This window comes from Myxocyprinus asiaticus, chromosome 4 (genome assembly GCF_019703515.2).
Source record: "Myxocyprinus asiaticus isolate MX2 ecotype Aquarium Trade chromosome 4, UBuf_Myxa_2, whole genome shotgun sequence".
Taxonomy (NCBI): Eukaryota; Metazoa; Chordata; class Actinopteri; order Cypriniformes; family Catostomidae; genus Myxocyprinus; species Myxocyprinus asiaticus.
The window spans coordinates 17,387,762-17,413,492 of NC_059347.1; the positions used below are offsets into that span (position 1 = coordinate 17,387,762).

Sequence of the window (25,731 nt, forward strand, 5' to 3'; positions counted from 1 at the left end):
GTGCTGTACCAACAATCCTATCCATGGCGGCCCCACCTTGCAATTTACAGGACTTGAAGGATCTGCTGCTAATGTTTTGGTGCCAGATACCACAGGATACCTTCAGGGGTCTTGTAGAGCCAAAACATTGACCACCTGTTGGTCCTCCGTGTGCCGCCAAAACAGCGCTGACATGCGAAGGACCAACAGATGGTCATAATGTTTTGGCTTATCAGTATATATATATATATATATATATATATATATATATATATATATATATATATATATATATATATATATATATAAAATACAGAAGTGTGGTGTAAACAGGCTTTGAATTTCTTTTCTGTTGATTCCCTATTTGGTAGGAGACGCCATGCAGTTCAGGTTTAATAGTGTTTGAGCATGTTGAGATGAATCGACTGCTGTTGTGATATGCTGATAAGCTCTTGCTTGTCATGACTTGAATGACAATGATTGGTGAATGTGAATGTAATAAAACACAAGCAAGGGCAATGTATAATCAAATGGCTTTTTCCACGATGTTTATTTCATGGAATTGAATTAATGAGACTGTGTTTTGCATTTGCTGTTTTTGAGACAGGCTGGTTTGTAATTTATCAGGATGCAGTCACAGTGCTTGAAGCTTCTTTATATGATGTGTTCATGTCTGTGGGTCAACAGATTCCCAAAGATGAATAATTTCAGCACTTAATTCAGCAGAAAGTATACATCCCTAATTAGTTTTCAGCATTAATGTTTTACAACCATTTAATCTGCTTACAAACCTCATTTGCATAAAGAAAGAAGGCCTCTGGTTATTTCAGAATATTAAAAAGATCCTTAGAAATGAAGTTAAAACTTCAAAATTCTGTACCAAAATTCATGCAACAGGATCTCATCTATAGTGTGGACACAAAATGTGGATATGGCACAACACCTTAGCATTGAGTCTGCAAGTATTAATTATTTGATCCAATTCATCGCCTCTCTCATATGTCTTCATTATGTTTGTTCACTTATTATTTTGCTGTTAGACTCACAGGATTCACAGCACTAGTGGCAGTAGTGTGTGCAGTCTGTGTGAACTAGAGCTATTTAGCCCAGTGAGGCACAGCACGCTCCACATGAGGGTGACACCTGCTATCATCACCTGGTTCTGTGTCACTGTCCCAGGACCTCCCTCACTCTCTCTCTCTCTTACTCTCTCTCTCTTTTATAAATGTTATCCATTTTCTCTGCCTGTCTCCTTTTATAGCTTTTTATTTCACCAATCCATCTTCAAACACTTCATTGCATTGTATTGTGTCCCTTTTTCATTGCTCTTACATTGTTTGCTCCCCATCATTTTATTTCTGTGCTTGTCCGTCTATGTTGCCAGGGGTTTCATCATTCCCTCTCTCTCTTTCCTTGCTCTGTGATGCTCCCACAGTGTGATGATGCTGCTCAGGAGTGTCTGATTACAGAACAGCATCATCCAGGGTCAGGGCGTTTTTATAGCTTGATGTGTAAAAATAGTTTTAAGATATCAAGGTACATGCAGATTAGTACATAGAGTAGAACATTGCTGTGAGGTGTCGTAGTTAACTTTTGATGTTAGAAAGCAGGGACTAAAAACAAAATGTTTTTCATTTCGGTTCATTCTGAGCAAAAATTTTATTTTTTCGTTTCCAGTTCAGAAGTTCCGCAGCCTCTCCAAAAGGTTACCAGTTAGAGCAAAATAAAAGAATGGTTAATAACATCCTTTTAAAAATGGCAGTACTCTGCGCTAAGGGGTGGGTGAAATATAAGTTGCAGTGTTGCCAGATCTCGCAAGAGAAACAAGAAACCTGATCTGGAAAAACAAGCCCAAAATAAGCCACTTGCCTCACCAAAAGAAGAGAAAATAAGCTCTTTTGAAAAAGAAAATTTGTTTTTTTTCCTGTTTGGTGGATTTATTGGCATAGAAATCATAAGCATTTAAAATGGTACAATTGATTTGTCCTCATAATTGGGTTTACCTCATGAAACCTGTCAAAAACATGTTTGGGTCATATTTCATTCTACCCCCTACCCCCCCAATAATATTTTGCCTAAAGTAAATGAAACCTAATTTAGGACCATTAAGGTTTGTATTCTGACATTTTCATGACAACATTTATGTTGTGAAGTTATCCCCTAGTAACTGTCACTGGGAAAAAATTGTAATGTAAAATTATTTACATTGTAAAGTATTTATACATCATGGTAGTATTTTTTTTTTTTTTAACTGCCTTTGTGCTGATTTTAATACAAAATAGATATAATTTGTACTGTATTACAGGAAAAAAGAAAAGAAAAACTATTGTACTACAGTGGGAATACAATGAGTGTGATTGACAAATATAAGAATTACTAAAAAAGTAAAATATCGGCACAATACGGTTAATTTGGGGGGAAATGTGCTTAATTGTCATGAAAATAATATCACAATAAAAATAAAAAAATCTTAATGGTCCTAAAATCATGGTGAAATACGATCTAGGCATATTTTTGTGAAATTCACTCAGTTGCATTCTTTCTGAGAAGAGATGTCTATGATCTTGTTGGGTAACCATGTGCTTGTGATATTGGCAGATACGGTGTCAGGCAAACTGCAGAACAACAACATCTACACCATTGCCAAGAGGAACGTGGAAGGCCAGGACATGCTGTACCAGTCGCTTAAACTCACAAATGGTATCTGGATACTCGCTGAACTCCGCATACAACCTGGCAATCCCAATTACACGGTAATCACTCTCAGCACAAAGATTCACCCATTGTGTATTCAACTGAAGTCTGACTCTGAAGAGAGACATGCCAGTTTGACACAAAAGAGGATAATAACTCTTGTCCCCCAGCAAACAAAACACATTGTTGACATTGTCAAGAACATATTCAAGGACACTCATCATACCCAGTTTGATAGAAAACTATTAACTTGGGTTGTCAAAATTGACGGGTTTACACATACAATTACAGTATTTTCCAGAATATATGTCGTGTTTTTTTTTTTTTTTCATCATCTGAAAGGTCCTGCTACTTATAGTCTGAAGCTACTTGTATTCATAATTTATATGTAATTGATATCGGTCGGTCAAACACACGCACACCACAACACATACAGTATGCTTACACACAAGCAGATGAAAACATCAGTCATAGAGATGGTAGTAGCGTTTTAAAGTTCTTTCATTAGAGTGTGTTGCGTTGCGTAAGTTATTTATGCAACTAGATTAAATGTTCTGTCCCATCATAACATTACAAACTACAATTAACAGACCGCTGTCAAACGCAACTACTCATATGCCCACAAAATGAAGTTTCATTACACTCGTAGTGAAAATATTCCGTCAGTTTACCAGATAATTAATGCATAGTAAACAGGATTGCAAATATCAGAAATATCCACAGATAGCCAGTAGCTAACATTAATGAATGAACAGAATACAACAGGCATAATATTTTACTCACAGACTAAAGGCCTGTTCACCAAGTCCATTTTTTCGGTGCGAATGTTCATTCCGAACGAGCTTTTGTACAGTAACAATGCATTCCTATGCCGCTATGCACATCATGTCCGACAAATCATCCGCCGACCATTGGAAGGTTTTTTTTTTTCGGAGTATTCTAATTTTTGTTTCCTTCGGACTGCGATGAAAACTGACTGACCAATGAGAAGAGATTTTTGTCAGTCACTGCAGCTGCTCAATCCAGCGTGTTGGCGGCACTAATCAACTGGCAAACACGGGCATACGCAGCTGATACGAACCCCTGAATAATTTTTTTTTCTTAATGTACATTATTTAATATGAACATCACTATGCCTGTTATATTCTCATGGCATTAAAAATAGCAGCGATGTTCAGCAATTAGTTTGCACTGAGCTCATAGAAAGTCCCTGAAAAAGACTCTTTACATGTAATATTTTACGTTTGACAAACGAATTGCAGAATCACACTGCTATTTTTATTGCAAGTGTAATATAACAAAGTATTGCAATCATTTTAATAAAGACCGAGAGCCAGGGTATTCTTTTATATTCTTTTAATACTATGCATCATATTTTATAATAAACCTGTTTATTTATTTATTTATGGTTTATTTGATAGGGACATAAAGAGAGGCTGGGGGGCAATACCATTTAAACATTTGAACACAAGCTTACATTAATGTCGTTAATGTACATTATTCCACGTGTATTTATACCACTTTACCGTGTGTTATATTATCCAGGCATTAAACCAGGCATTATAAAAAGAGAAGTTGGCTTCAGGTGTCTGTTTGTAATGTACTCGTATCAAAATACATATCCAAACAGCGCTCTTTACTCATCTCACTCGCATAAAAAAACACAGATTACATACTCCTCAAAATGCATCAACACCATCGAAACCACATAATGAAACAGTTATACCAAATTAGATAAATACGTGCTTTAACAGTGTTCATTATATTATGCTGCCTTCATGTGCTATCAGAATTATTCTACTTCCCACTTCTGAAGTGGTAATTATGAGTATGTCGTGTTCAAGTGCTTTGTTGTTGGAAAGAACAGGAAACATGGATGATGCCAGGTTAATTTATACATATTTCTTTTAGAAGTTTTATATCACTTTTATTTTGACACCATAATAAAACAGAAGTTAGCCTGCTGACGATATTGGAATTGTGGTCAAATACAAGTTATTTTCACGGTGTAAAAATGTACAACATGCATAGAATGGTTACTGATATACATAAATGAATATGACCAAAACGGCAAGCGCTAACAATTAGCTATATTTAGAAAAATTAACAAGACTTGTCATGGGAGGTCTCATGGGCACCATGCGGGGGTCGGACGTGTGAACAGCGAGCTCTGCGCACTTTGCTAGTTTTAATATTATTTGTGTCACAAACCAGTAAGATTCGATACACCCTGATCCTTAATTGTTTTGGGAAGACAATATGTCAAAGAATTCAAAAGATATTAAAAGACACTTACGTGCTCGGGCTGATTCCCCTCAGCGGCAGGCCGGAAGCCCTGGACTCAATTCGGACGGTGAACAGAAAGAAATCCGGCGTGAATTGATGAATGTGTCTGCAGTGCTGACGAAGGTCGTTGCAGACTTGGAGGATCTTGCTGTAATCGATCACTTCCATGGAGACGAAATTCACTGAGATGGTTACAAAAGTTGCGGATGTTGAGAAACGGATTGATTATCTGGATTCATTGGAGAGGGAATTAGCTGATAATCCGCTAGCGACCATGGTGGATTTACAACGCGTCTGGGAATAACTTTAGTATTTGGAGAATTGTAATCGACAAAACAATGTCCGAATTATTGGAATTCCTGAGCATGAAGAAGGCCGAGGTATGGTGAATTTCCTAAATGAGCTCTTTCTGAGTCTGCTCAACATAATCGAGCAAGCTCACAGAGTTCCAGTTCTTTGGTCTACTGAGGGAGACAGGCCCCGATCAATTCTGGCCAAATTTCTGAGATCATCCGATAAAGATCTCGTGTTACGTGAGGCAAGGAGTAAAGGAAGGCTTTCTTGGAAGAACCACAGCATTTTCTTGTTCCCAGACTTTGCGAATTCGATGATAGAAACGTGATCGATTCAAGGAACGAAAGAAACTTACATCAACGGAATGTTGGTTTTGCTCTGATGTTTCTGGTCAAATTGAGAATGGATACTAAGGATGGCCGCAAAATATTTACATGCCCACAGCAAGCGATGTCCTTCATAAAGACAATCAAGTGAGTAAGCCATTTGGTGATTTTCATGTTGCTGCCTAGTGGGCCTGACTCACTGAACATACACTTGACTGTCCGAGGAAAATGGGCGCTTTTTTCGTTTCTTTTTGTGTTGGTTCTGCCTAGTGGCTGGAGTTTGTTTTGTGGAATAACACTCCCTCGGGACAGTTGTGGATGAATCTGCACATTCTTGGTGCTTATGCCTCCTATCGGCTGGAGTTTGTTTTGTGGAATATATTTTGCAGGACATTGGAGTGATTAGGGCATGTGATGCTCACTGAACATTCGTTTGACTGCCCGAGGAACTGAACGGCCCCCCTTAGTGTGTGCGTGCGTGTGTGTGTGCGTGCCGGTTCTGCTAGCGGCTGGAGTTTGTTTTGTGGAGGAACACTCCTTCGGGGCAATCTACACGTTTTTTGTGTTTTTTCGCTTATTGGCTGGAGTTTGTTTTATAGAATATTTTCTGTTATGTAATTCTGTCTCACATATAGAAACACCAGACTTGAGCAATCTGACGGCAAAATTGTTGCGGGGGCACTCGTAGGCCTACATGGACTGTTTGAGTTTAGAGGGATGGACACCGGTTGGCGCTGTCGTGCGTGGGGTTAATGCGCACTTTTTTTTTTTCTGGGGAAAGTTTGGAATTTGATAGTTGCTCTAAAGTTGGAATGTGGTTGTTATAATTTTATTTTTGTTATACAATCTATTTTTTCTAATATGTCAAAATGTCAAATGTTAGTATGAGTGGATTGTCTCTCTCCACGTGGAATGTGAATGGGTTGGGGCACCCCATAAAAAGAAGGAAGGTTATTTATCTTCTTAAACGTAAGAAATATGATATAGTGTTTCTTCAAGAAATGCATTTTTCCTCGCAGAAAGCTGGAAAATGACCAACGACCTCCAATTCCCATTTGGTTCCATGTTACCCCCATCCCGTAAGAGAAGCATCAATTGTGATTACTTCCCGAAAAGAAGGAACAACCCCCCGGCTATCAAAAACAGCAACCAATTCCAAGGTTTCAGCGCACGGACAGAAAGAGAAGAGACAACAAACATACGATGACGATGTCTTGCCGGGTTCAACCGTAAACTGTTGTCCCACCTCTGAAGGGGCCTGAGGTGGAGCAAATATAATGGATCCACTGAGGTGGCAGCCGCTATGCATCCCCATTAGCTGTAGAAGGACACCATAAGGAAGTTTTGCCCCTAGTCGGAATCGAGTGAGTAGATGATGAATACTGTCTGTCCGAGCATGTGACAATGTGGCAGAGATCGCGAGAGAATCCAGTGTCATTCCGATAAAGGCTATGGACCGCACTGGAACCAAACAACTCTTTTTGTTATTTTTTGTTGTTGTTTTTTAGTTCACAGTGAGGCCAAGCTTCTGAATGTGCTCTTGCAATATCCTGGTGTTGTGTAGAGCATGCAGACTCGTTGGGGCACAAAGCAACCAATAGGGCAGAATCCTCATGCCCTTGGACCAAAGAGGAGACAGGGCTGCACTCATGCATCTTGTAAAAACATGAGGAGCCAGAGACAGACCGAATGGTAGGACTTTGAACTGAAAAATTTGATCCTGGAAGCTGAATCATAGAAACTTCCTGTGGTGGGATGCAAGGGGAACATGAAAATGCATCTTTTTAATCTACACTCACAAACCAGTCTCATTCCATCACTGACCGAAGAATGTCGGCAGTGTGCAACAAGCAAAAAGGAAGTGACTTTAGAAACACATTAAGATGACACAAGTCCAGAAATGGACAAAAACTGTCATCCTTCTTTGGAACGAGGAAGTACGTTGAGAAAAAAAATGTCCCTCTGACTGAGGGGAAGAACATTCTCTATAGCTTCTTTCTCCAACAGTGAACAAATTTCCAGAGAAAGAGACATATATTTATATATTATATCCTCGACAGCTGTCAGAAGAATTCCTGAAAACTTGGGGGACCGGCGTCGGAACTGTAGAGTATATCAAAGTTGCCAGAACCCAGGGGTCTGACACCGAAGTTTTGATGTTGCAGAGAGAAACGACTGACTGCCAGCCCAAGCACTTAAGGGTTTGTGGCTTCTGCCTTTAGCACCTACCGGGGGGGTGCTGACGTAGCCCCCCCTTAGGCTGACAGTGAAATGGGCGACGGCCCTGGGCCTCCTCAACACCCCGAGGATGCTGTGGGGCCTGAGGTTGGGAAGCAGTGTGGTGACTAAATCACTGCTCTTGTATCGGGTAGCGATGATGAGCTGGAGCTGGTGACATCCTAAATGTAGGTGCCTGTGGGACCCGAGTCAGCTGATGGGAAGCTTCTGACAGCTTCATTCTCTTCTCCAATACCTCAGAGACATGGGGGCCAAACAGATGTCTTGGAACAATGGGCAGTTCCCTCAGGGTCTTTTTATAATCTTCAGGCAGCTTTGCCTGAGCAAGCCATACCTGGCGCTGGACTGTTAGAAGGGTTGCTGAGAGTGTACCCAATTCACGAGTCACATGACACATGACCAACAAAGCCGTCTGTTGAAACTGTACAAACTCGAGTTAGGTTACTGACTTGTATTCCTTTTTTAATAGTGTGTCAGTATGTCCACACTGTGTGCAGCATGCATTGCCTCTTAATGCTTCATCGGGTGATACCAACAAGGCTGCCACCAGCTGTTCAATCTCTGGAAACCTCCCCACTCTTATGGAATCGGCCTCAGCCATTGAAGCTAGGGTACGGGCCATCTTCGATCTCCTTCTAGGAACATTAGAACCTGTAGGAGCATTCGAAAACTCTGACACGAAGTCCTTATATGGTGGCATGGTAAACGCGTTTGTATCTGAGGATTGCCTGAAAATCCCATTGGCCTGAGCAGGTTGAACAGGTGTTTTGTCCAGGCCCAAGCATGCCAATGCCATCTGTAGTACTGACAAAGTATCATCCGAAGAGGATGGCCCATCCCCAATGAATGAACAGAACCCACCGCTCGAGCCACCTGCAACAGACAGGTTGGAGAAAACCTCCTAAGAGGGAGGATGCATACGGGCATCAACCAACTCTTCGTCATGAAAATGCGAATTGGAGACACTCAAGGAAAGAACATCCAAATCAATATTATGTGGAGTTTGGAAATCGCCCTCGTCCACTGGTGTGTTCCCTGCATGCGCGGCTGATACTGGGGGTTGGAGAGCTTGAAGAAGACGCTTCATCTCCACCATTTCTATTGAGAGATTAGCGACAGTCTTCAACAGCAAATGCTCAGAATTGTCAGTTTGCAGCACAGGTTTCTTTTTTGCTGGCAGAGCACAAGCCGCTGCCGATGTGCAGCACTTTGAGCATAATATACACTCACGTATGATGAAAGATGAAAAAATCCATCCAGGTAATGTTGTAGAGTGTCAAGCTGTCACAGCTTGAGAGGGCGAATCCTCGCTACTCAGTTAAGTTGCACTGGACAGCGCGGAAAAGACAACGACCTATCATATAGCGAGAAAGTGAAAGAGGCTGGGCACCGAGCTGCTGCGGTTTATATCCTTGCAGCTCGGTCTGAGTCATGATGTGACTTTGTTTTTATATTTTCTCGACCTATCTGGCTGGCGCTGTGATTATCCACTAGTGCTTAGCACTGCCTCTGGCGGTCAGGAGGGATGAAACAGAACTCGGGTACCAAAATTATCTCAGAGTTTCCCAGTCATTTGAGTCATTCATGTGGAACTTCAGAGTGTGAAACTCGTATTTACGATAATTTCGATAGCACGTGAAGGCAGCATTAATCTCTAACAGCTGAAGGTACGGCAGGAGACTGGTATAACAGCAGCAGCGCAGTTTATTTGTGTAGAGCATTGTGTTACAAATGTTATAAACAGATGTGGCTTATTTATCACATTTTTTTCATGAAACAAACAGAATATGAAAAACTGTTACATATGAGTACTTAAATAAAATGCTAATAATTAAATCAAGGACAAATAATGTGTGATACAAGAAGTAGATTTTGAGGTAATCTTCACAGAGGTGTCTGAGATGTTGAGCAGCTGAATGGGAGTCGGACGGCTGCTCCCGGGTCCTAGTGCCTGCTGGATACAACCTCTGTCAGTGTGACTTATACAGTATAGAGATGTGACTTATTTGGGTTTTTTTTTCTTCTCTCGCTCAACAACAAAAAATTTTGCCAGGTGCGACTTATACTGAGATGCGACATTATTTCTGGAAAATACGGTAATTAAATGTTTAATGCTGTAGTTTTTCACTTTGAAATTGTAATGTTTCATTCTTCCAAACTAATAACAACCACAAAACTAATAACAACAACAACAAATAATAACAACCACATGCCCTCTCTCCAAAACCACACCCTCCAAAGACTCATGTCAGCAAACCTGAATGTGCAAAATGATTTAAAGTTAGAGAGTGTTTCAGATAAAACGCTTTCCGCATTTCTTTTTTGCTGTTTAACCTTGTTTACAGGATGTCACAAAGGTGTGATTTCTCAGGACACCTATTTCAGTCATATCTGTCAGGTAGTAGCAATATTTTATGTGTGGGATTCAGAAAAATTTTTTTTTTCCTTTAGCAGCTTTTAAGGGACCGTTCACACAGGAAGGATTCTTACCTTCAAAAACAGCTGCAGCAGATGGAGCCTAATGGAATACAGCCAAATACTGGTGTTTCAAAACACATTTTTGAATTTGAAGTTGAACTGTTTTTAATTTGATACAGCATTTTGAAAACACAGTGCAACAGGATGCGTTGCAACAGTCAAAAACATCCATCTAGCATGTTTATATGGAAAAAAAATTTAATAGCGCAGACCAAAGAAATCAACCTTTGTACCTTCACATTTTTTATAAAAGATTTTAAAAAAATTGGATTGACAGCCCTTATATTAACACAAAAACTGGTTTGTACTCTTTTTATGTACACCATGCCACTCCTAGGTTTCACCACAATGTTTGCACTGTTATGTAATTAATTTGTCCTGACATCATATAAATCTGAAGATAAAGCTCTTTTAACATGATAAATGGATGACCCTGAAAGCCATGCTTTCTGCTTGACTCATGTCCCTAACACATTAAATTAATAGGAAGGTCAAGAGCATTATGAAGCTTTCAGAATTGTCACATACAGTTGAAAGATTGATTCCCAGTTCAACTCCTTGTGCCCCAATGCCCTTTTGGTTGTACTGTAGGCTCTTTTGGACTCCTGTGTCTCATCAACTCATCAAATCATTAGTAATGCGTGTCTATACTCTTTAATGTTCTTTGTTGTGTCTCGTCACAAATGGCATTGTTCATGTCCTTGGATCTGTGCCGTTATGTAAGAAGAGCTCTCACAGACCTTATTCACACCAGCACCATCTTAGATTTTTGATTGGAATGACAACGAAGCTATGAGGGATAGACGTACAGTCTCTTAAATGGGCTTTACTGTAATTTAAAGTGTTTTTGGATAGTTACCCTTTCAAAACATTGAATAAAACATCTTTTTAAGAATATTTAATAGACAAAAAACTCCAGACTAGAGCCATGGAAAATCCGATGGGATCTACAGTTGAAGTCAGAAGTTTACATACACCTTAGCCAAATACATTTAAACTCAGTTTTTCACAATTCCTGACATTTAATCATAGAAAACACTCCCTGTCTTAGGTCAGTTAGGATCACTACTTCATTTTAAGAATGTGAAATGTCAGAATAAAAGTAGAGCGAATCAGCTTTTAGTTCTTTCATCACATTCCCAGTGGGTCAGAAATTTACATACACATGGTTAGTATTTGGTAGCATTGCCCTTAAATTGTTTAACTTGGGTCAAACATTTTGGGTAGCCTTCCACAAGCTTCTCACAATAAATTGCTGGAATTTTGACCCATTCCTTCAGACAGAACTGCTGTAACTGAGTCAGGTTTGTAGGCCTCCTTGCTCATACACACTTTTTCAGTTCTGCCCACAAATTTTCCATTGGATTGAGGTCAGGGCTTTGTGATGACCACTCCAATACCTTGACTTTGTTGTCCCTAATCCATTTTGCTGCAATTTTGGAGGTATCCTTAGGGTCATTGTCCATTTGGAAGACCCATTTGCGACCGAGCTTAAACTTCCTGGCTGATGTCTTGAGATGTTGCTTCAATATATCCACATCATTTTCTTTCCTCATGATGCCATCTATTTTGTGAAGTGCACCAGTCCCTCCTGCAGAAAAGTACCCCCACAACACGATGCTGCCACCCCCATGCTTCACGGTTGGGATGGTGTTCTTCTGCTTGCAAGCCTCACCCTTTTTCCTCCAATCATAACGATGGTCATTATGCCAAACATTTAAATTTCATTTTCATCATACCAGAGGACGTTTCTCCGAAAAGTAAGATCTTTGTCACCATGTGCACTTGCAAACTGTAGTGTGACTTTTTTATGGCAGTTTTGGAGCAGTGGCTTCTTCCTTGCTGAGCAGCCTTTCAGGTTATGTCGATATAGGACTCGTTTTACTGTGGATATAGATACTTGTCTACCTGTTTCCTCCATCATCTTCACAAGGTCCTTTGCTGTTGTTCTGGGATTGATTTGCACTTTTTGCACCAAACTATGTTCATCTCTAGGAGACAGAATGCGTCTCCTTCCTGAGTGGTATGATGGCCGTGTGGTCCCATGGTGTTTATACTTGCGTACTATTGTTTGTACAGATGAATGTGGTACCTTCAGGCATTTGGAAATTGCTCCCAAGGATGAATCAAACTTCTGGAGGTCAACAATTTTTTTCTGAAGTCTTGGCTGATTTCTTTTGATTTTCCCATGATGTCAAGCAAAGAGGCACTGAGTTTGAAGGTAGGCCTTAAAATACAACCACAGGTACACCTCTAATTTAGTTCACCTCCAATCAGAAGCTAATTGGCTAATTGTCTAAAGGCTTGACATCATTTTCTGGAAATTTCCAAGCTGCTTAAAGGCACAGTTAACTTAGTGTGTAAACTTCTGACCCACTGGAATTGTGATATAGTCAATTAAAAGTGAAACAATCTGTCTGTAAACAATTGTTGGAAAAATTACTCATGTCATGCACAAAGTAGATGTCCTAAACGACTTGCCAAAACTGTAGTTCCCTTATGACTCAGTACGCTTTACATTGCATAGTTACGCATATGGGGAGTGCCTTCATACACGACCTAGTTGAAACCTCTCTACAATAACGGCAATATTCTAATATTGGCTATGGTGTTTGAGCCCCGCCTGTTTTGGCGCGAAACTGTCCGCTATAAAAACAGGTGCACAAACACCATTTCCTCAGAATTTCTTCCTTCAAGACAGCGATCATCTCTTGTCTAGAAGCCCTCTACCTTCACTGTCGATATATACACGAGTCTGCGGGCAGAGTCTTTCCGCTCCCCTGCAGTGTTCCGGTGGACATCACACCGCCTCACCGATTGACACTTCGCTGGTGAACAGGCCTCAGCATCCTGATTCTCCACAGCGCTTCGGCAGGGTTTATGTATCCTTACAAAGAAATTGTATATGGTGTATTGTATACTGTGTGATTATAAATATATATTAATTTATATATCTAAGAGTGTTTGCGTCTTTTTAAAGATGTCGTTTCTTAAGTGTTCCTTGTGCGAGAGGCACATCCCACCATCAGATCAGCATGAGAGCTGCGTTTACTGTCTGGGCCGCGCCCACACAGAGTCAGCTCTCATGGAGACAGACTGCCCTCACTGTGAGTGCATGAGTCTCAAGACATTTTGCTCGTGAATCACCCTCATTCTGAGGGATGATTCAGCCTCACAAGCCCTCCCACCCGCCTCTTCTTTGATACCCGAGGATTCACACGAGGAGGCACGGTGGGGCCGCGAGTTCGAGCAGGATGACTTTGAGGTGGTCCTTGTGGTGGCACACGCCCTGCGAGCCCCTCAATCTCTCCAAAGTGCATGTTTGTTGATACACTATGTGCGAGATGAGCTCCACACAATGGCGGTGCACCAGGAATTTCAAGCCAAGCTCCTCAGGCAAATGGACGAGCATGGCTTAGATCCAGAGATATTCAAAGAGCTCCGCACCACTACAGATTTAGCGATGCATACCACGAAAGTCACTGCGCAGGCCATCGGCAAGTCCATGGTCAACCTGGCAGTTCTGAATCGACGTATATGGCTGACCCTCACAGAAATGAGTGATAAGGAAAAAGCCACTGTTGGATGCTCCAGTGTCTCCAGCCGGCCTCTTTGGTGACTCTGTGAATAAGTTTGCTGAGCGTTACGTCACGATTCAGCAGCAGTCACAGGCTATGAGACACTTTATGCCCAAACGGAGTATATCACAGCCGGATCACCTTTGCTCTGTTTTGAGCCAGCGCCCGACTAAAAGCCCCATACCTGCTGCCTCACCTGCACCTGCATATCAGCACGTGCAGCAAAAGCGCTCCTGACGGGCACAACCCTTTGAAGCGGAAAGTAGAGTCCGCGGTTACTCAAAAAAAGGCTCGATTGGAAACATAAAACACTGTTCCCCATCTCCCCACTATTGTTTGTTGGGAAAGGAATATTGTTGTTCACAGTATCGTTCAAAGTGTTGTTTCTGTGTCTTGCACTCAAATAAATGCAATAAAAAAATGCAATAAGTGCAAAAAAGAATACAGCATTCGTTGCAAATGCACGAGATGCTCACACATTCTCAATAAAGAGCCCCTTTTTCCTCTTCAAAGCACACACATTATACGCAACTGCTTCCCTATAGTGAGCGTCCCATCATATCATACAGTGAGCAAACCAAATTGCTCTGTGTCCCGTTAAGCAGATGCGTAGCGAGCCCTAACGGGTATTTCAGAATGGGTGCAAAAACAATCGAACATGGATATACGATCCAATTTTGCACACCGGCCACCCCGTTTCAACTGCGTTCTGTCTTCCACGGTTTCGTCCGAAGACGCGGCAGTGTTATGAGCCAAAATACACAGTCTCATCGTGAAAACGCAATAGAGAAAGAAAGACAGCGGGCTTCGGCCAATCCTGGATCTGAGACATTTAAATTGCGCAATTATAAAGCACCCATTCAGAATGATTACTCGGAAACGGATCTTATCGCATGTTCGCCCACACGACTGGTTTGCGTCGATAGATCTGAAGGATGCGTACTTTCATAACCAAATTGTACAACATCACAGGATGTTTTTGAGATTCGCGTTCGAGGGAACAGCGTATCAGTTCAAAGTCCTGCCCTTCGGACTATCTCTAGCTCCTCGCACATTCACGAAGTGCATCGATGCGAACACATCTTGAACTACTTTGACGATTGGCTGTTACTGGCACAATCAGAGGCTCTGTTATGCCAGCACAGAGACTTACTGCTTCAGCCATTCTGCAGTGTCTGCCTCAGTTCAAACAGGGGAGAACACTTCCAATGAAACTGTTTCAGAAAGCATTGGGATTTGTGGCGGCGTGTGCCACGACGTGCTTGGCACCAAGGGCGCATGCGCATCACTATATCCCGCCGCTGTATAGCTGCTTTAGCACCACTGACGGCTCCTTCATTTTACCAGCGAGGTGTTGCGCTGGGGCAAGTTGTCACGCAGCGCCTAAAGCTATCGGCTGTATTTCTAGCCTTAAAGGCTTTTCAATCAGAATATCAAACTGTCATGTCCTGGTTCACTCGGACAACATGACAGTTGTGGCATAAATTCTGCCTTGGCAAACTGCCAAGGCAGAATTTAGGAGACTTCACCCTCAAAATGTATTGAGGATTTGGGAAATATCTGGCAAAGGAAAAATCGATCTATTTGCCTCAGTGGAGAATGCCCACTGTCCCCTCTGTTATTCGAAGTCCCAAGCCCCACTGGGAATGGATGCAATGGCACACAAATGGCAGGCGAAACGCAAATATACATTTCCCCTGGAATGCCTTATTCACACTGTCATATCCAAAGTCCGAAAGGACAAGGAAACGGTTCTGTTAGTTGCGCTGAAATGGCCCAACCAGCCATGGTTTCCGGAAATGATAGAGATGCTGTACAGCTTGCTCACCTTGGGAAATACCACTGAGGAAGGATCTCCCCTCAGGCGCGAGGCACAATCTGGCATCCCCAGCCCCAGCTGTGGAACTTGCATGTGTGGCCTCTGAATGAGGCACACTGCACACACCAGAACCGACGCGTTCAGTCATAAAAACCATTTTACAAGCCAGAGCACTGTCCATGAGACGCCTCTACGCACTAAAATGGAAGGTGTTCACTGATTGGTGTCTCTTACATGATAAGGACCCAGTAAACTGCCCCATACATGAAATTCTAATATTTCTTCAAGAGCGATTAGACGCAGGACTCACCCCATCAACGCTCAAAGTGTATGTGGCAACTATATCTGCGTATCATGCACATGAAGCCGGCGCCTCTATAGGCAAGCATGATTTAATCATAAAGTTCCTTAAAGGAGCAAGGCGATTAAACCCACCTCGGCCGGCTACAGTCCCGACTTGGGACTTAACTTTAGTCCTAAAAGCTCTCGCAGGGCCCCCCTTCGAGCCTTTGTACTCTGTTGAACTGCGCATGCTCTCTGTTAAGACCGCACTACTGTTGGCTCTGGCCTCAGTCAAACGGGTCTGTGACCTGCATTCATTATCAGTCGACAATTCACGTCTGGAGTTTGCCCCCGGTCTTTCAAGCCACTGTCAAACCCAGGAAAGGCTATGTACCCAAGGTCCTAACCATGCCCGTCAAAGCACAGGTGGTTAACCTTTAGGCCTTCTTCCCTCCTCCATTTAATTCGGATGAGGAACAATCACTGCATTGTTATGACCTGTACGGGCACAACATGCATATGTTAAGCATACTTGCCAGTTCAGACTGTCTGATCAGCTCTTTATATGCTATGGAGGATGCACAAAAGGAATGTCCATCTCCAAGCAAAGGCTCTCTCACTGGATTGTCAATGCAATTACCCCGGCTTATGAGTCGTAGGGTAAGACTTGCCCAATTGGTGTTAAAGCACACTCAACTAGAGGCATGGCCTCCTCATGGGCATGCACATATATTTTGCAGCAGGATGGTCCTCTCAAAACACATTCGCAAGGTTTTACAACCTAGACGTAACGTCTCTTTTTTTCACAGTCCTCTCTGTTTAGAGCACTTGCTATGCATTAGCCAAAAAAAAAAAAAAAAATATATATATATATATATATATACACTTATGCCCTTCCCTTTAAGTACGGGCTCCCCATCATTTGCACAACCGCCTGCAGTCAGGCCGTTATAATTTACCATAAAGTTGCAAGCACTTTCATTATAAATATACTCCCTTCCCACCTGGGTTCATAAGGAGTTAATTCATACTATATGATTATAGTTCATATATTCGTTATGAGTGCTCTCCTCCTGGCCATCACGAGGATCACTCACTGCGGCATGCTCAAGTCGGTCGCCGTCCCACAAGACTGCGCCGCCATGTTTCCTCTGGGAAGTTATGTCGTGTAGTGCGGCGTGATAGGATTCTATTCCCCATATGCGTAACTACGCAATGTCAAGTGTACTGAGTCGTAAGGGAACGTCTCGGTTACGTACGTAACCTCAGTTCCCTTAGATGAAGGGAACGAGACATTGCAAATTCTAGCCGCACTACAAGACTCAGAGTTCTTGAGGCATAAGCGATGCGCTCCTTGTTCTCAGTCAGAAATTCTGAGGAAATGGTGTTTGTGCACCTGTTTTTATAGTGGACAGTTTCGCGCCAAAACAGGCGGGGCTCACACACCATAGCCAATATTAGAATATTGGCGTTATTGTAGAGAGGTTTCAACTAGGTCGTGTATGAAGGCACTCCCCATATGCGTAACTACGCAAAGTCTCATTCCCTTCTTCTCAGGGAACCGAGGTTACGTACGTAACCGAGACGTTTGCTAATGTTATATCTGTGGAGTGGTTAAAAATTAGTTTTAATGACTTCAACCTAAGTGTATGTAAACTTCTGACTTCAACTGTAGGAGATTTATAAATTTTTGTACCGTGCATGCCATTGAAGAGATGGTAAGTGTGTCCCTCACAGCCTCGTTTTCATTCCCATTAAAAATCAAAGATGGCTCTACTGTGAATAAGGTCCATTGAATTGCAGTGCTCTCTGGTGTGCTTTTTGTATTGATGAAGCATTATTTGTTTAAGATTTGTCATATAAAGGAATACATTTCACTCAATATAGTGAATAACATCTTAAAGCTGTTCTGCACACATGCCTGTTGTATGGCTTTGGAAGATTGGAAATATAGCGCACAAGGGCCCTGATTAACTAAGATCCCAACTGATAGGTACTAATTTGTTTGCAATATATCAAATTGTGTGTGTGCATTGTGGGTGATTTACTAAGAAAAACAGAAAATAACTGCATGTGCAAATATTTTGGACACCCTCCAAAAGGAGGCTTTTTTGTGGGGTAATTGTACCAATTGCATGCTCACTAGTAGGACAATGGCTCTCAATAAATACCATTTTATTTAAATTCTAAATGGCATTTATTAATATAAATATGTTTATTTATGGGATTATATGATACCATCAGAGTAGCTGATGACAATACCTGTGAATGACACTCTTCTCTTGAAATGTTTTAGAATAATTATAGAGAAGAGGATGAATTCGCCTCCATTCATAATTTGCAAAGAAGAAAATGCAATGTTATGTACATGTTAAGCCATCTCAACACTAAAACAAAATCTGAAGAAATGCAATTATCTTGATTAAAGATTATCTTGGTAAAGTTAGCTGAGCTCCAGAAAGACATGCACTGCACTGGAGAGAATCAGCGCTCCTTGCTCATTTCATAGGAGCAACACACACCCGTTCACAATACTGTTGCGTTCTGGCCGGCCCACATTGGGCAGTGTAGAAAACCTCAACTAAAAATATTGAGTAATATTTTGCCAGTTAAAAACAATGTTTAAAACATTGCAATTTGACAATTTGGGCATAAATTGTTAATTGTATGATCATCACTTATGTCATCAGTTATGATTTTAAATTCTAATATAACCACACACACACAAAAAAAAACAAAAAAAAAAAACGATGCAAATCTCAAATCAGATTAAAGAAATAAATTTAAGCTTCATCGACAGCATTTGTGGCTTAATTTTGATTACCACAAAATTTATTTTGACTCTTAAAAACAAAACTCTTGGTTTCAGTGAGGTACTTACAATGGAAGTGAATGGGTTAAAATACTGTTTTTCAAAAGTATAGACATAAGACGTAAACAATATGCATGTTAACATGATTTTAGTGTGATAAACTTTTCTGTGTAAAGTTGCATCCAGTTTTACAACTTCGTTGCCATGACAATGCCGTAAACCATAAAACCCTAAAACGACCATAAAAACAATGATTTAAACAACTTTACATCTCAAATAATACATACGTTTTATTAGAAGAATTCATTTAATTACTTTTATACAATTATAAGCTTATAACTTCCAAAAATTGGCCCTATTCGCAGTAACTGAAATTTTTGCTTTTTTTGTTAAAGAAAAGGAGGGGCAAGGCAAAATTATTTTGTTGTAATCAACATTATGTAACAAATACCGTCGATTGAGCTTAACTTGTATTGAACCCGTAATAGTCCTTTAATACCTGCCTTTTATTAGTATTAATTTGCTTTCGCAGTTTCCGTTTCTGCAATGACTTTCCGGCTTGATAAATAACTTTGTGAGGCATGCCTCTAAATTGCATATTCATTTCGGGGAAGCATGCAGACATTGTCAAGACATGATATTTTGCACATCTGAAAGACAATCCTCAGAAGGCTACGTTAGTAGATTAGCTCGGATGTTTTTTTTTGTTTTTTTCGCACATGCTATTAAGTTGACATCAACTAAATCTGAAGATCAAGCTCTTTTAACATGATAAATGGATGACCCTGAAAGCCATGCTTTCTGCTTGACTCAAGTCCCTAACACATTAAATTAATAGGAAGGTCAAGAGCACTATAAAGCTTTCAGGTTTGTCACATACAGTTGAAAGATTGATTCCCAGTTCAGCTCCTTGTGCCCCAGTGCCCTTTTGGTTGTACTGTAGGCTCTTTTGAACTCCTGTGTCTCATGCTATTAAGTTGACATGTGAGTCAAGTTGAATGAACTGTTTTTATGGTGCTTTTTTCTTTTTTGAGCTTGACAGCCATTGGCCACTCTCTGCTTTTGTTGTATGAAAACAAGCAACATGGACATTCTGCTAAATATCTCCATAGGTTGTGATCCATAGAAGTGAAAACAATTATACAGGGTTCGAAAGACATGTTCATTTTCCAGTGAACTAATCCTTTAATTCACGCTGACATCAATTGCGCCACTCTGACGTGTGAGGCTATGTACACTTTACCTCATTAATGGCTGTGTCTCGTTTGGAAGGCTGCGTCCTCCGGAGGTCACATTTGTCAGCCGCATACGTCATCGAGGCTGTCTCGTTTCAGAAACGCGAATAGGACACTTCAAATGCAGCCTTCGAATGTGACCTTCTTTCATGGGAATTCTGAGGATGCATGAGGTGTATCCTTCATGGGCACTCACAACCCACAATTCTTTGCTTCAACGGAAATGTCTAAAAAAAAATAACACCAATTTGCCCGTAAATATGGTGTTCAAACGCAAGTATAAATTCACAAGTTGAAGTACCTCAGTAGATAGGTGCAGAGTATATCATATGTATAATTATATTAATATATAATTAAAATAAAGTATTAGACTAAAACTACACCTGTAAAATCTATTTTCTTTTCTCTTTACATCATTATAACTCTCCTAAAATTTACCTCATACACTCCCTTCCAGAGGGACTTCGTTTCCTTCTCAAAGCGCTCGCGCTTGTTAAAGAGTGGCGTGCTGTCATAACAACCATGTTACGTTCCGTTTCCGTTTGTGCTACAAAGTCCATCTCGTTTAAACGAGGCTTGTTTAAAGGAGGACACTCAGTATACTGCAGCCTTCAAAGGACCCATCCTACCTAGCATGCAGCCTTCGAAACAAGACACAGCCAATGAGTTGGAAAGTTGACTTTTCTGAATTGTGCATTCAGTTCTTTTCCTGCTCATTATTAAAAGACACCATTATCATTCCAACAGCAAATTGTTATAAAGCAGGGAAGGGCAAAGATTTTAGCTCGCGAGTCCAAATAAATTTAAATACCAGGTGGAGTGCATTATACTTGTTTTTACAGTATGAGTACTTTTTGGCCAGATGCAGGTATGCATATTTTGTGAAACCTTAAAACAGCCTTATAGATAATAGTAAAGCAATTTTTCTCAAAATATATCATTTTAAATTATTAAATAACTTTTTTCTTCACAATGAGTAGTGTATGAGTAGCACAATGAGAAAATAGAGAATTTCTCCTTTTTAGCTTTAATGGCAATTTGCACTCGAGCTGGCATGGACTCCACAAGGTTGTCCAAAACCTGATGATCCATGTTATCCAGCATAATTTGAGAACATTCCATATATCATCTTGTGCACTTCAGTGTAAGCATGGAACTGTACAAAGGATTTTGCATGGTCAATGTCACTTTTTCAAATTTGACATTTTGTTCCCTTAAGTGCAGGTGAATATAAACACATCAAATTATTCATATCAGCTTACAAACAGTATACTCTGATTGTGAGCGATGATTAACATACCGCTCATCTCGTATCAAATCTGGTGCCATTTTTGAAGTTGAGCTTTGAAGTACAGCAGTAAGCGTTCATCATTCCGTTGAGATCTGTACTTACATTATTTGTAATTCATGTGGAGTCAGACAGCATCAGTCTATGCTGAGCACACTGTCTAGTAAATAGAAATAGTCTTTTGCTCAGCGAGGTAGAGATTGCAGGTAGAGTTCCTGCTGTGAACTGTCCCTTGGCAACAGCATGACACTGGAAACTGATACGCTGCAGCTGCACATTTGACAGTGGGTTGTTATAATTATATGAGTGAGAAACACATTTACAGCATTACATCCAGCAATTATTTCAGTGCTTGTTAGACAAACACAAAACACTGGGATTATCCTGAATGGACAAGCTAGAAAGAAAATCCTTCATCAGATCCTCATGACTGTTAAACAAGCAGTGGGGCTGGGCATAATATAAAAAATGTACTATATATACTGTATTATGTGGTATTGTTTTGTTGACACTATAAAATAAACCAACATTGTGAACATCACAACTTTAACACACTTTACTGTATATTTGGCCAGAAAGTTTCCTTTCTCCTATCCCAGCTTAATTTGTAGAAACAATTAGATGTAAGGAAATTGTAGGTTGATTTCCCCAAAACTTGTGAACACTGTGCCTCTGTGGCACTATTAAACAATTGCTCTATTGTTTGAGCTGCCAAATTTAGCAACATTGAACAATTGCGTGTGTTTGGGGTGGGACAATTTTTTTGTTTGACCAAAGGCACAGGGGGAGATTATCTTTTTGTTTATTTTTTTCAATTCCGTTTGGTGGTACTAGTGTTACGCAATACAGATTTTAAGGCCGTGCCAGTAGTGCTTTTCCACCCTCTTCTTGTGTCATGATTTGTGAGTATGAGAGAGCTAAGACTAATGTAGTATTTCTGTAATAATAATATACAGAAGTAATAGATTGATATAGAGATTATTTATATCGTTTTAAACACTGATATAGATGCGAGACATAGAGTGTCTCTGATTTAAACCTCAGCAGCATGCAGATATTGTTGAGACACTCAATTAATTTCTATGAAACGGTTGTTTCAACCTGTGCATTTCAATGTATCGGTTCAAAACACAGATTCGTTTGTGGCATTATTCAAAATGTTAACAAAAGTTACTGTGTGCTGTTTGCTTGCTTTAAAATGTTGATGGAAAATATGCTTAGATAAATATTACTATTTATAACTGTTATGTTATAATATATACTACATTTTGAATAAATATAATTCTTCCTAGTGAACAACAGTGTAGAAAACATGCTTTGATTATTAAAAAAGCAAAAAGTAAAATAGTGTAATAATCTATTTAAAGATTTTTACAGTATTTTACTTTTTGCTTTTTTGCAATTTGCAATCTACTTCACAACAATGGCCTTTTGGTTAAAATGATGCTCCCTGCAATTGTTAAAATAAATGACCCTTTTAAGCCATTACAGTGCAAATACATAAATATTAAGATCAACATTGAATATTGTCAAAATGCTGAAAAGCTTAAAGATATAAGGTCGAATTCACTAAACAGCTGTGCCACTGTTGCGCAAAAACTGCGTCTTATTCACTAACAGCCCGTAATCTAGTTTAAGCAGGTGCAATCAGCGCTAAAATGCCACTGCATCTTGAGTATTTAAATTAAGTATTTGTCATTCCAAACACGCCTCCTTTCTATATAAATTGCCTCAATAATGAAACTCGTGCTCTTAGACGGGAGTGGAGGAAGGCAGAGAGGAAGTGGAAAAGTGACAAATTTCAAGTTTCTTATGAAATCCTGAGGGATTGTATGGTTACGGTAATTATCAGCGTGTGGCTAAGGCTGCTAAAGCAAAATACTTCTCGAATCTTATTTCTAAAAATGCCCATAGACCAAACGTTTTATTCAGAACTATACATTTTGTACTTAATCCTATAGTCACCACATTTCCCGATCCAAACTCTGCAGTCTGTGAAAATGTTTTCAAGTTTTTCTTAAATAAGATCGATGATACAAGGACTAGCATCTCTCCTCCTGCATTAGATGTTTTTGAGTTAACTTCATGTTTATCTCTTCTAACTAAATTTGAGCCTGTATCACTCCCTCAATTGGTAGACATTGTGCTGAATATGAAATCCACTTCCTGCTCAATGGACATTGTCCCTCCTTGTCTTCTTGTGGAGGCACTGGACATCAATGGCCCCAGCATACTGTCTATAGTAAACACTTGTTTAATCAGTGAGGCTGTTCCATCTTGTTTTAAACACGCTGTGGTGCAGCCCCTGCTTAAAAAGACCAATCTTGATCCATCAGTTTTTACAGACTATCGCCCCATCTCATAATTACCCCTTTTTTTCTAAAGTACTGGAGAAGGTTGTTTTTGTTTGTTTGTTTTTTTTATCTTCCTTCTTAAAGGATATTTTAGATAAATATCAGTCTGGCTTTAGATCACAACACAGCACGGAGTCTGCTCTCCTTAAAGTGTCAAATGACTTATTACTGTCTGTTGATTCTGGGAAGTGTGCCATCCTAGTTCTGTTAGATCTTAGTGCGGCATTTGACACTATTGGCCACGCTATCCTTCTGAAACGTCTGCAGCAGTGGGTTGGGGTTCAGGGCAATGTGCTTAACTGGTTAGCCTCCTACCTCAAGGAGAGAACTTTCTCAGTTGAGATCGGGAATTTCTCTTCACCTTCTGCGCATAATCCCTGTGGGGTTCCACAAGGCTCCATTTTAGGCCCAGTCCAATTCTCTTTATGTATGCTCCCTTTGAGTACTATTTTTCAAAAACATAACATCTCATACCACTGTTACGCAGATGACACTCAGCTTTATCTTCCTCTTAAGTCAAATAATACCTCCGTTTTACAGTCCTTGTTTGATTGCCTTAAGGACATTAAAAGCTGATGGCAGCCAACTTTCTCCAACTCAATTAATCCAAGACAGAAGTCCTAGTATTTGGCCCTCCTGATTCCATAACAACTATAGCCAGTAATCTGGGACCTTTATTTGGTAATTTACATACACATGCTTTAAACTTGGTTATCTTTGATTCAGCCCTAAAATTCGATAAATAAATTCTGTGGTCAAAAGCAGCTTCTTTCAGTTTAGGACTATTGTAAAATTAAAATCATTTCTGTCATTCAGGGACATGGAGACTGTGATACATGTTTTTATTTCATCTAGACTTGATTATTGCAGTGCACTTTACCTGGGAATTTCTCAGTCTTCTCTGTCACACCTTCAACTAGCTCAGAATGCTGCTGCTAGGTTTCTGACTGGAACCAAAAAAAGAGGAATTATCTCTCCAGTGCTGGCTTCACTCCACTGGCTTCTTGTTCAGTATTAAATCCAGTTCAAAGTTTTATTTATTGTTTATAAGGGCATGCATGGTCTGGTACCTCATTATATTTCCGATCTTCCATCTCAATATCAGACTTCTAGACCTTTATGGTCATCAAATAGCTTGCAGATGAATGTCCCCAGGTCACGCCTAAAATTGAAGGGTGATCGTGCTTTCTCAGTTGCAGCCCCACGGCTTTGGAATAATCTGCCTCTCCATATAAGATCCTCTCCAACTTTTGAAGGTTTTAAATCTCTTCTTATATCCTATTTATTTTCTATAGGTCAAGGAAATAAGCAAAAGCAGCAGTGTAACTTTTGTTGTCTTGTCTATGTGATTTTGTTCCTTGTGTTTTTATGAGTCTTGTAATGTATTAATTATTTTTAATTTGGTATATTGTAAAGCCCTTTGGTCAGCAGTTGTTGTTTTTAAATGCACTATATAAATAAAAGTGACTGACTGACTGACTGACTAAATTAGGCTCAGTGGAGCATTGCTCTATTACCGCCTGAGGAAAGCATGTGATAAACTGTATTTTTATTTACAGATGTTTGTGTACATTTTCGGTAACACTTTATTTTGATGGTCCCAAGTAGATATTTAACTGACTATATGTGACCATTTAACTGACTATAAGTGACTTATCAACTGGCTTGCTATAGCTAGTAAACAGTGTTTCAACAAACATTCAGTAGACTATCAATAGCCTGTATAACAGCAGCAAAATAACAGCTTATCGACTGACCTGCTATAGCTAGTAAACAGTGTTTCAACAAACATTCAGTAGACTTTCAGTAGCCTGTATATAGATCTTTATTAATGACCTTTTAATGAACTGATGTTCTCAACAATAATGTAAGTAGGTCATTAATAGAGATCTATATACAGGCTACCGAAAGTCTACTAAATGTTTGTTGAAACACTGTTTACTAGCTACAGTCAGTCGATAAGCTGTTATTTTGCTGCTGTTATACAGGCTGTTGATAGTTTACTGTTTACTAGCTATAGCAAGCCAGTTGATAAGTCACTTATAGTCAGTTAAATATCTACTAGGAA

At 40.1% G+C, this 25,731-nt stretch overlaps 1 protein-coding gene across 2 annotated transcripts in view; it reads left to right on the forward strand.

Moving 5' to 3' along the window:
• Window positions 1-25,731, forward strand: part of LOC127434931 (AP-1 complex subunit beta-1) — a 79,059-nt gene that overhangs the window by 46,104 nt on the left and 7,224 nt on the right. For both annotated transcript variants that reach the window (XM_051687985.1, XM_051687990.1), the window contains exon 21: window positions 2,578-2,732. In XM_051687985.1, coding sequence (XP_051543945.1) covers window positions 2,578-2,732 — 155 coding nt within the window. The remainder of the gene's footprint in view (window positions 1-2,577; window positions 2,733-25,731) is intronic.